Genomic DNA, 12,962 nt, shown 5'->3' on the forward strand with positions numbered 1-12,962 from the left:
GCCGTGGGCCGGAATTGAAAGAATTTTACGAGAGCGAACTATTATGGATAACATCTCACTAATGAAGCATTAGGAAGTGATGGCGAATGCTATTGCATCTGTGACACTCGTACACTGGGAAGAAGTACAATTTACGAACTTCATCGTATAGATCCATATTGATACAGTTGAAACAATGTTAGGTTTTGGTCCACAAATTTAACCAGTCAGGGTCATCTAGGGAAGTTAGAGATTGAACAATTCATGAAAATTCTAGAGTTCGTCACAAAAAACAACTATTTTACGTTCAACAACACCATTTATAATCAAGAGGGATTACCAATGAGAGCTCCCTCCTCGGGTATATTAGCCTTTATTTAGACTATCTAGAACACCGCAAAATAAAAGGACATATCCCAGGTTTGGTTTTTGAACACAATTCATGGATGATACCTTTGTAATAATAGATAAGCATTGTAACAATAGTAACAATATCTTACAGTTTTTAAATTCATTAGATGAAAGAATAAAATTCACACTTGTAAATGAGGGCAATGCTTTAAATTTCTTGGATGTAACCGTTAAGAGGGAACCACTAGGCAAGTTCTCGTATAAAGTATACAGAAAGGATACATTTACTCCAGTGACCATTAAAAATGATTCTTTACATCCTGGGAGTCATAAGAGGGTTGCATATTTCAGTATGGTTTATCGAGCCTTCAATTTACCTTTATCTCCTACAGAAATACTTACAGAAGACTGCCATTATGAATGGGTTGAGTGTTAATACCATCAATAAAATTATAAGTAAAAAGAAAGAACAAGATAAGATTAACACCAGAGAATCCCACAAGTTCAAAATACACAAATTTTACGTTTACAAACCCAGGGATTTTTCAAATCACAAAATTATTTAAGAAACATGACTGTCAAGTCTCATTTTCAACTAAGAACAATAATGGTCATATATTTTATAACCATAATAGTGTAAATTACAATAAAGAGGATTTCTTAGATTCAGGAATCTATAAACTTTAGTGCGATCAATGCTTTGTCACGTACGTGGTGCAAATAGGAAGGAGTTTTCAAACTAGATATCTTGATCACGTCAGTGCCAACAGGCACAAGAAGTATTCTGCAGTGAGTGTCCATATGGGAGATACTGATCACCAATATAGTGACATAAATAAAGACTTGACCATTTTAAAAAATTGAGCAAAGGAAACCTGATGAGCAATTGCAAAAATATTTATGTAGGTTTGGACCACAGTATTAATGCAAACAAAAATTTAAATGATGTACAAGAGAACAACACTCCTTTATATGAACAGATACCATTGCTTCTATCATCACGAAAAATTAATTTGAAGTCACCTCCTCTAATTCAAACTTCCCGCTCTCCCACTCCCACTATAGGCTGAGCTATTTCCCTTTCCCTCACTAATAGCACTGTTCACCCCCTACCGCCACTAGCCAAGTTCTGGTTTTTCTTGCCAGTCGGGCAAAGGGAGAGTATGAGAAGGCAAGGGTGCCAATTGATTTGTTTAAAACATGTTGCTTCTTTCTCACCTCATTGGCTACATTTACGGTATCAGTGGTTAATTTTGACTCGTTTCCGAAAGCTAGCAGAGAAAACCGATCATGTGTGACGTCATGAAAAAAGTCTGTCAATGCTCCAGGGTGTGTTCCAATGTTTACAACATAAAATGCACGGCGCCAGCTGTGTGTAAGGGTAATTAAGCATTCTCTCTCACTCTAACACACATCGCATCACTAACATGTGCACATGTCAGTGGCTGCATGTCTAACTGGACTGACAAATGTGTGAGGACTGGCCAAAATATTGAATGACGAACTTAATTTGAACATAAATACGAAAATGTACTAAAGCAATATTTTACACAAAATTTATTGCTTTAAGATTGGGACTTTTATAATTCGACGCGATTAATGGGAAAACGTGTTGCTGAGAAATGTACTAAGGGGATTCCATTGTATTCAAAATTTCAACAATACTGTTGAAATTATATGTGTATTGCCTCATGACAAACTTTACAATTGTTCTTGACTACATTATTACAAGACCGTTTACATTTATCCACCTACAAACTGGAAGCCTTGAAAGAAGGAAAATGTACCCTTTGAGCTGCTTGATCTTTTCAAATCACGATCATGGACAATTGTACATGCGGTCTTTGGATCCTTAAACTCTTGCAACGTTTCTCGGAGGACATACTGTCCATTCTTCTAGGACCTGTTTTTCTCACCTATGAATATCGGATGGATGTTTTAGCCGTCATGCATAACAGATTTCTCTGTCTACGACGATCATTTCACCAGTAATTGATGCATTTTTTTTGGTAGGAAATGTTGATAAAATTCAATTTCTTTTCCGGCATGCTGTCTTTAACGTCTTCACTGTCACTTCCCTTAGCGTTAAGGAAATCCCTTTCATATTCAATGGTGTTATCATCAATAGTTTGAGATCAAGAAATTGTAGTGAATCTTCTGTTATTACGTCAACGGACACGTATAAGTCCTGAGAAATACCCAGTAAATAAATGAATGAATTAACTAACATGTGGTATTTCCCTGTGTTTTTTGTTAAATGAATATGTGCAGAAAATTCACTGTATATCTCAAAAGCCAGATAAGCCTCTGCTTTGTTTATTGCAGTTTCCTGCCTGTCTTCTTCAGCAAATAATGCCATTAGACTTTGAACAACGTTCCAACTATTAAGACAGCAGAATGCGATCATTCGTTGTTATCTGTTCGTAGTTAAAAACAGCCATAAGTACTCATGAGTAGACAGTAACGGCATGTAATAGCTCACACATACATCGTATATTACAACATTTATATAACAACCTACCACTCATTGCAGTTACACATCCAGTTCCACATGGTCATAAAGATGGGGTATTTCCATGAATACAGTTAAATATGGTATTGAGGGCCGCATGGTCCCATTCACCTCGTTTAGTGGCAGCGATTGCCAAGGGTAGGGAAGTAATATGTGTGCGAGAGAGAGAGAGAGAGAGAGCGTGTCAGATGAACTGGCCGACCGCTCTGCCTCTGCCTGCTTCCTGCTACTCACTCCTGTCTATGTGGTGCACAAATGAGAAAAATTTGATACCCCAAAACAGGTGCTTAATATACGACTGGGCATCTAATTTTGATATGGCTGAATAGCACAAATCATAATTTAGTCCGTGCTAATGCATGGTTTATTAGCTGGGCTGAGTAGCTCAGACAGTTGAGGCACTGGCCTTCTGGCCCCAACTTGGCAGGTTCGATCCTGGCTCAGTCCGATGGTATTTGAAGGTGCTCAAATACACCAGCCTCGTGTTGATAGATTTACTGGCACGTAAAAGAACTCCTGCAGGACTAAATTCTGGCAGCTCTGAGTCTCCAAACACCATTAAAGTAGGTAGTGGGACATTAAGCCAATATTATTATTATTATTATTATTATTATTATTATTATTATTATTAATACTTCGTTCAAACACCACAAACGATGGCTGTATACGTGGACGAGACCTGGAGACACTGGAAGGTATCAAATAGACTCCATTATGATCAGGCAAAGATTCAGAAACCAGGTGTTGAATTGCAAAACTTTCCCAGGACCAGATGTGGACTCTGATCACAACTTGTTGATCATGAAGTGCCGCCTGAAGTTGAAGAAATTGAAGAAACAAAGGAATGCAAGGAGATGGGATCTAGACATGTTGAAAGAAAAGAGTGTGAGGGATTGTTTCAAGGAACATGCTGCTCAAGGACTAAATGAAAAGGTTGAAGGAAACACAATAGAGGAGGAATGGACAGTCATGAAGAATGAGGTCTCTAGGGCTGCTGAAGAAATCTTAGGAAGAAGGGAAATATCAACTAAGAATCAGTGGTTAACTCAGGAGATACTAGATCTGATTAATGAAGGACGAAAATACAAGAATGAAAAAAATAAATAAATAGAAGGGCAGAAAAGAATACAGGCGATAAAAGGATGAAGTGGATAGAAAGTGCAGGACGTCTAAGGAAGTATGGCTGAAGGAGAAGTGCAAGGATGTTGAAGGTTGTAGATGCTGTGTACAGGAAAATCGAGGAAACCTCTGGAGAAAGGAAAACTGGGCATATGAATATTAAGTCAGATGGAAAAGCACTTCTAGGGAAAGAAGACGAGGTAGACATGGAAGAAACATGTCCAACAGCTGTATCAAAGGAAAGAAGAGGGTGTTGATGCCGATGAAATGGGAGACCCAATTTTGAAGTTAGAGTTTGACCGAGCTGTGAGAGACCTGAATAGGAACAAGGCACCTGGAATTGATGACATTCCCTCTGAATTACTGTCTTAGGAGAAACCAGCATGGGGAGGTTATTCCATTTAGTGTGCAAGGTGAATTAAATAGGAGAAGTGCCATCTGATTTTCGGCAGAATGTTGTTATGCCTATTCCTAAGAAAGCCGGTGCTGACAAGTGTGGAAACTATTGCACAATTAGTTTAGTATCTCATGCCTGCAAAATTTAATCATGTATTTGTACAGAAGAATGGAAAGACAAGTTGAAACTGGGAGATCAGTTTGGCTTCAGAAGAAATGTAGGAACACATTAAGCAATCCTGACTTTGTCTGATCTTAGAGAATCGAATTAAGGACAAATCCATGTATATGGCGTTAGTAGATCTAGAAAAGGCATTCGATAATGTTGATTGGACCAAACTATTTGAAATTCTGAAGGTGATTGAGATCAGATACCGAGAACTAACAATTATCTACAATCTTGTTTTAAAGTCAGTCTGTAGTGATAAGGATTGAAGGCTTTGAAAAAGATGCAGCAATCCAGAAAGGAGTGAGGCAGGGCTGCAGTTTGTCCCCTTTCCTCTTTAGTGCTTATATAGAACAAGCAGTAAAAGAAATCAAAGAGGGAAAGGGAATCACAATCCAAGCAGAGGAAATTGAAACCCTTAGGTTTGCTGGTGATATTGTTATTCTATCTGAGACTGCAGAAGATCTGGAGAAATTGCTGACTGATATGGACGGAGTCTTGGTTAAGGAGTGCAAGATGAAAATAAACAAGTCCAAAACAAAAGTAATGGAGTGCAGTAGAATGAAATCAGCTGATGCAGGTAGTATTAGATTAAGAAATGAAGTCTTAAAGGAAGTAGATGAATGTTATTTAGGTAGTAAAATAACTAACAGTGGCAGAAACAAGGACATAAAATGCAGACTAGCACAGACTAGAAATTAATGTTTTTGAAGACTGGAGCATGGCATTGTATGGTAGTGAAACATGGACAATAACCACTTCAAAGAAAAAAAAAGATTGGAAGCTTTTGAAGTGTTTTGTAACAGAAAAATGCTCTAATTGAGATGGATAGATCGAAACGCGAATGAAGAGATACTGAATCGAATTGGTGAGAGGAGATCGATTTGGCTAAATTTGATGAGGAGAAGAGATAGAATGATAGTATACATCTTAAGACACCCAGGACTTGTAACCAGAACCTAATCGGTTGTTAACAGTAACCATTGGGGGTCATTAGGATGGTTGCCTAGTTGTACTTCCTCTTAAAACAATAATCACCACCACCACCACTCATTAGTGGGAAATATACCCCTCTTGGAGGTTTTATGAATAACAGCAATTTTTTTTCTACACCACGATTAGTGCACAGTGCATTCATTAGATTGGAAGCCATGTAAAGGCGGCAGCCATCAGTGCGCCAAGTGGAGAAGAGCAGAGTGAGAGGATAGTATGTCAGTGTACAGAACTACCAAAAATTCATAGTAATAATAATAATGCTACTTGCTTAACGTACCACTAACTACTTTTGCGGTTTTCGGAGACTCCGAGGTGCCGGAATTTTGTCCCGCAGGAGTTCTTTTACGTGCCAGTAAATCTACCGACACGAGGCTGACTTGTTTGAGCACCTTCAAATATCACCGGACTGAGCCAGGATCGAACCTGCCAAGTTGGGATCAGAAGGCCAGCGCCTCAACCGTCTGAGCCACTCAGCCTGGCACCAAAAATTCAAATGCATGATTATCCTGTATTTGAACCTCTACCATCTGGGGAGGAAAGCCAGCAGCTAAATCACTGTGCTAATCATGTTACCTTTTAAAGCAAAATACATACTGTGCATATCATAGGAAGGCTTACAGTTGTATTTTTATGTACTTAAATATCAAAATACAGGTACAAATATGTAACATCATATAGAAATTCATGTCCTAATAATAATTTTTAAAAATATTGACATTGTCATGCCTAATACTATCTCAAGGGCGACAGTCCTTAACCTCACAGAAGGCAGTTTTTCCATATACTAAGTGTTTTAATGACATGATTGGGATTACTTCTGTTACTACTGTTAGTTCAATTCACCTTACCATACATCTTCTATGTCTAATATAAATTTCCCATAAAGGAACTTTTATTTTTTTCAGGGAAATGATTCATTATGGCATCCGTGTATGCTGTTCCAATAATACAGCAAGACTTAAGACAGGAAGAAACAATACTTCAAATTGCAGATGCTTTAGACTATCTCAGTTGTGCTGTGAATGATATTTTCTCTCGTATAGAAAATAGAATTTTTGAAAATAGAAAAAAGTTGGAGAAGCTTAATCAGAGGGCTGCTGTAGCAAAGGCTAAAGTTAACAAACTCACTGGCAGCAATAAAGCAACAAAGGTAAGATAAATTACACTAAACCGTTTCTGTTGTACATTCTTCTTGTTCATTTGTAATTTACAGCCACTTTCTTGTAGGTATTCTCCAGTGCTAAGTATCCAGTCGGAGGAAAACATGAGAATTATAAAAGTCTGTTTGATCAAAGTCAACCAGTGCCAATGACTCGTAATTTATCAAGAGTAATGAGTAAACATCAACCCCTGGAGAGTAAAGTATTACAGGTAATATTTTATTGTAGTTCATTCCTATCCTCTTCTCTCTTACCTTGCCCCAGGGACATTTTGGTGAGCATGAACATAACCATTCCCCCTTCTTCTTTAAAGATAATAGATTGTAGAAGTCTAGTTGAGTGTTTTAGAGGAGTTTAGAAATATGTTGCTTACAACTAACTGACTTGAAACTATATACTGGTTGATTGTCTCCACTGTACTATGTGTAGTTTTAAAGCTCAAGTTGGTCCGTTATGTCCTAGTTACCAGAATTATTTCTTAAGATTGAATTCATGATAACTAGAAAACAGCCTTTATTGTAGGCTACAATTTCAGAAATCCCTTATGTTGGAGGGTTACCATATTTTGTTTTCTACTAACTGGAACACTTTGAATTCTCAAACGTAAAGAAAAATTTTATTGATCACCATCATTACATTGTGGCAAAAGCTGATTTTTCAACCCCATTAATGATCACTTCACTGTCTTAACCTCGTACGATAGTTTCTATGATTACCATCAGTATCAAGTTTTTAACTAGTAGGGTTAGCCTCACTCTTCTTCCAGGACCAAGTAGGTATAATTTTTCACTGGAATGAACCTTCCTAAGCACACTTGTGGTTGTTTTAATTTTCTTGTAAATATTTTCGTATAAATTTTGTATATTCGTATAAAATTCCCTGCAGGTCAAATTGAAGTTTAATTTACAGTAGAGCAAGACTCGAACTGTGTTTTCATCCAGTCTACTTCTGTCAGGTGACCACATGTTTTCCAATGTGGAGAACACATGTTCCTACAATGGAGCTGATGTCCCCTGTAGAGAGAAACAAACTCGGCTACTATGTGAAAATTATGAATCGGAATATTCTGTTCATCGAAGTGTTTGAATATTTTGACCCATTTTGTCTTCAAGTAGCCCAAAACTTGGCTTTGCGTTAACATTTTTCTGTTTATTAAATCTCTTATTCCAAAATACCTCATCAAACAAACCGTCAATGGTTATTCTACACTCTGACTGTCCCACTTTAGTGTTAATTAGTTCTACTGTTTTCTCAACTTCAGACCTTTTTATTTTCTGTTTGGTTTATCCAGCTGAAGGATTCCACTTCATGAAAGTTTCCTTTCCAAAATTCAATATACTCAATGAATCTTGAATTAAATGCAACCATTTCTTTCTTGAAGGCAACAGCATTTATACTTCCATTTCTTTCACGTTCTCTAAAAAAGAGCTTTAGCTCCTTCTGGTATGTAGTAGTTCTCTCTTCCATCTGCTAGGCTTTGCTTCAGGTGTTTGAGTTTGCAAGCCACTTCTGTTGCAGTGATGTTAGTCTTCTCCATTCTGAGAATTGCCTGATTGAATAAACACAGCTGTCCACAAACAAACTGCAAGTACACTTCTGCACATTCTTTCTCAAAGAACTTAATTACTGTTGGGCATTGTTCTTGTGAGCAGAAGTAGGATTGAAGTCCTTGGAACATCTGGATGATACTTTCTAAGGTAGGAAGAACAGAAAGAAACCTGTGTTCCCATGTTGCGAGAGCTTCTTGTATTCTACATGCATAAAATCATAAAAAGATTTCAACTCTGTGACATGCACTATGTATATGTGAAAGTACTTGAATATTATCACCGCAATAACTTCAACATCTATAGGAAGAATATCTACTGCTGTTTGAAGAAAATTATGCACTGCATGGGCAGCAAAGTGTGATAGTACATATATCACCCTCACACTGTATTCAGAAGTGAGAGATATTATTGCCATTATTATTATTATTATTATTATTATTATTATTATTATTATTATTTCAGTTGTATATTGTGTTATTAATATTTTAGACTGGAAGGTCTCCATGTGTGATATGAGTAATTTGTTTTATACAAACGGATGGGAAAACGGTGTTATTTTCAATTTGGAAAGTTTGTACGAGTCATGTGGAACACCCCATAGTCCGTTGATGTTATTGTCGTGTGGGCATCCCAGAGTCCAATGAGGTGGTCTGGTCATTGTCTTGTGACACATAAGACGTTCAGGACGCGGTCTTGACAAGAGGATCAACTAATGATTGGATGGCTAGGATCAGTCTCGACGTATCATGTGAGAGAAAGGGGAAGCTGAGGTCTATATTGGCATGTGATCAAACGGCAAGAAGAGATACTGGACTTGACTTCAAACAGCAGAGGAGAGGAGATGTAACTTTCATGGAATGTGGTCTTATTATGTTTGTGAAGTGTGGTAATAACCTACAACTGTGGAGTGTTTAAGGCACTTGGTATTGTATCGCTTGTGGCAGCTTGGTATTATATGTTGGTGAGAGCTATGGAGAGCTGTATTTCAGACTTTCCGTAGTTTATGTTCTGGAACAGCGAGCATGTGTTGCTCAAGTGAATTTATCTTTAAACCAAGTGTTAGTCTGTGAACACAGTATTATAAGGGTGCAGTATCTGTGTGATATAAGTGCCAATTATGAGAATATGCAAGTTGTATTGATACACAGGGACAATGAAGGATATTCATCCACATATATGTATGCTTTGTAATGAACTTTCAAAGGACGAACTACAAATGGTAGCTTGGTCCTCGCTTTTGGTTTCCCACTATTTATTAATTTACTCGAGTCAGAAGCATACAGTAAAACTTTTTTGTCTTGGTTTTTTAGAAAGGAGCCTCCACGAAGACTGCTATTATACAATTACAATACGATGAGTAGCAATCGGGCATACCCTGGGCAATGTCAGACTAGATTACAAAATGTGTTGACGGCAGATCCTTTCAAATCCAGAAGCAATTGTAGGTTTCCATCTGTTTTGTTGTTGTTGATGTTGTTGTTGTTGTAAATATGGAGTCTTCCAGCAGTATTTTGTGAATGTATTTTATGTATATTTTGGTGTGTTGATGAGGTGCTCGTGCACAGATATTGCTCAGAATATAGTTAATTATTTTAGAAACAGTGGAGTTATTGATGAACCTAGGTGCAGTTCCTACCTATCCAGTCGTTTTCAAAAGGTTAAGTAAGGTCTAAAGCAGATGTACAAGTACGCAGTTATATGTATAGCGTATAGCGCAAAATCCATTACGAGAAGCGGCAAAGTTAGGCCTAAAATCCCACACGGTGCACCGGCGAATGTGTCGAACATTCTTATATTTGGTGATAGCCAGGCGAGGCGAATTGTGGAGAAAATGAACAATGAAGATATTGCAGCATCGGCCGTCATCTATCCTGGGGCCCCAATCAAGAAGGTATTGGAAAACACTGAACAGGCAGCAAGAAATCTCGGAAGTCGTGATGCAGTAGTGATCATCGGCGGGATGAACGACGTAGCTCACAATGACGCTAAGAATGTCATTTCTCAACGTAATTGTACACTAGGTAAGCTGACTCACACTAACATCTTTGTAGTGAACGTGCCCCACAGGCATGATTTGATTAGAGACTCGTGTGTGAACATTGAAGTGGACAAAGTTAATACAGATATGGTTAAAATTTGTAAACATTTTCGTAATACACGGTAATTAATAGCAGCAGTTTCAAGAGACACTATTACACAAAGCATGGCCTTCATCTAAACAATTCAAGTAAACGAAAGCAAATATTGTTCTAGATTTTATTAATCTTAAGATATGTACCAGTACTGTAAAAAAGGCAACTCCCTTGAGTTATAATACTGACCAGGAAAACTAGTAGAAAACTGTACTTCAAGCTGGTTCATCCAACTAGAAAATGAAACTCAGGTAAGAAAGGAATTTCAAGTTACCCAATTGCAACAGTCAAGTTTTAGGGAGGAAGGGGGTCTGAGATTGCTCTTGGCAAACTGTCAAGAGTGTAGTAAATAAACAATTAAAATTCGGTACATTGATGGAATCATATGAGACTGATGTGGTGATAGGAGTGGAATCATGGTTGAGAGAAGGGGTGGGTAATAGATAAGTATTTCCAGAAGGGTACACAGTCTATCGTAGAGACCGAGGAGATAAAAAGGGAGGGGGGTGTGTTTATTCTAGTGAAAGAAACTTATTGTTCGCATGAATGGTTTACCGATGAAAGGGATGAAATATTAGGAATAAAATTAGTTTGTGATAATATGAAGGAGGTGGGAATTATAGGAACATACAGGCCTGGAAGAGAGGAAAGAGACATGGAAATATTTGAGAAAATAATAGATTATACTCATAAAAACAATAATAATGATATGGTAATAATTGGGAGAGATCTAAACTTGCTTGAAGTTGAATGGAATGGAGCTGCAAGTGAAGCCCATGAACAGAAACTGGCAAATAAGTTAATTTGGGAGGGAGGATTTACACAAATAGTACAAGAACTGACTCGTCTCAATAACTTACTAGATGTATTCATGGTTAAAACATGGGAAATTGTTGATAAAACTGTGGTAATTGAAGAAATAGGTGACCATAAGGTTGTAATAATGGATGTAAGACTGGTACCAAAAAGGCTTAATAAGAGGGTCACACAAGACAAGAAGTTGTACAGAAAAACTAAAGTTGATGAATTTGGGACTTACCTTAAATCACAATTCAGTTGTTGGATAAGTGGAGGGAGTATTGTGGATACACTTTGGGCTTAATTTAAAGGAATCATTTGGGAAGGAGAGAAGAGATTTGTACCTGTTAAGAAGGGTAAAATGACCTCAGACCCTGTTTATTATACAAGGAAAATAAGAAAATTAAAAAGAAAATGTAGAATAGTAAACAGGAAAATCAAAGAGGGTAAGGTGAGTAGAGAAACTAGAAAACAGCTGATGAGGGAACTGAATAGAGTGAAAAAGGAAGCAAAAGAGAATTATATGAATGGCATACTTCAAGAGGGTAATGACCACAAAGGGAAATGGAAAAAGCTGTATTCATATATCAGGAATCAAAAAGGAAAAGGAATCCAAATTCCTACAATGGTGGGAGAAGGGGGTGAACACTATTTAACAGATACTCAGAAAGAAAACCTCTTTAGTAGGGAATTCAGAGATTCAGTAGGTGATTGTCAGGAGTTGGAAACCGAAACAGAAGATAGAGAGGGAGAGACACAGAGGGAAACAAGAAGCTTCTCATTCGCAAATGAAGATATTTTCAGAGAAATCCAACTGCTTCAGCAAGGAAAAGCAGCAGGAAGTGATCAAATTACTGGGGAGGTATTAAAGACAATGGAGTGGTACATAGTGCCTTATTTAAAATTTCTCTTTGACTATGTCATAAATAATAGTGTAATACCAAAGGAATGGAAGGAATCTATAATAATACCAATTTATAAAAGAAAGGCTGATAAATGGAAACCAGAGAACTACAGACCATTCAGCCTGACCAGTATAGTTTGTGGAATACTGGAGAGTTTAATATCAAAGTACATCAGAGGGATATGTGATGATAAAAATTGGTTCATGGGGAGCCAGTATTGATTTAGAAAGAAATTTTCTTGTAAGGCACAACTGGTGGGATTTCAGCAGGACATATCAGATCAGTTGGATTCAGGAGGCCAGTTAGATTGCATAGCCGTAGATCTTTCCAAAGCCTTTGATAGAGTGGAACATGGAACATTATTAAAAAAATTGGAGGGAATAGGATTGGACTTAAGGGTTACACGTTGGATAAAAACATTTCTAAATTCAAGGGTTCAGAAAGTCAAAGTAGGAAATAATGTATCGCAGGAAGAGAATGTTTGGAAGGGAATTGCACAAGGTAATATAATCGGTCCTTTACTTTTTTTAATATACGTAAATGATTTGGGGAATAATATAACATCAAAAATAAGATTGTATGCAGATGACATAATTGTTTATAGGGAAATATATATCATTGAGGATTGTTCAGAATTACAAAGGGTCCTTGAGAGTATCCAACAATGGGTTGAAGAGAATAATATGAAGGTTAATGGAGGCAAATCAACTGTTACAACATTTACAAACAGGAGTTTTAAAACTGAATTTGAATATACTTTGGATGAGGTAGTTATCCCAAAAGATGACAAGTGCAAATACAGTACTTAGTTGTGAGATTTGAAAGTAATTTGCACTGGAAGGGTCATGTGGATGACATTGTTGGGAAAGCATACAGATCGTTACATGTCATAATGAGG

General features: G+C 37.3%; 1 protein-coding gene across 4 annotated transcripts in view; it reads left to right on the forward strand.

The window, feature by feature from the left end:
* The window catches only part of LOC136864209 (WASH complex subunit 1), a 214,543-nt gene that overhangs the window by 27,620 nt on the left and 173,961 nt on the right, over positions 1–12,962 (forward strand). For all 4 annotated transcript variants that reach the window (XM_068226211.1, XM_067140909.2, XM_067140907.2 and 1 more), the window contains exons 2-3: positions 6,425–6,669; positions 6,747–6,890. In XM_068226211.1, the coding sequence (XP_068082312.1) occupies positions 6,439–6,669; positions 6,747–6,890 (375 nt within the window). In that variant the 5' untranslated portion in view covers positions 6,425–6,438. The remainder of the gene's footprint in view (positions 1–6,424; positions 6,670–6,746; positions 6,891–12,962) is intronic.

The sequence above is a fragment of the Anabrus simplex genome, chromosome 2, assembly GCF_040414725.1.
Source record: "Anabrus simplex isolate iqAnaSimp1 chromosome 2, ASM4041472v1, whole genome shotgun sequence".
NCBI lineage: Eukaryota > Metazoa > Arthropoda > Insecta > Orthoptera > Tettigoniidae > Anabrus > Anabrus simplex.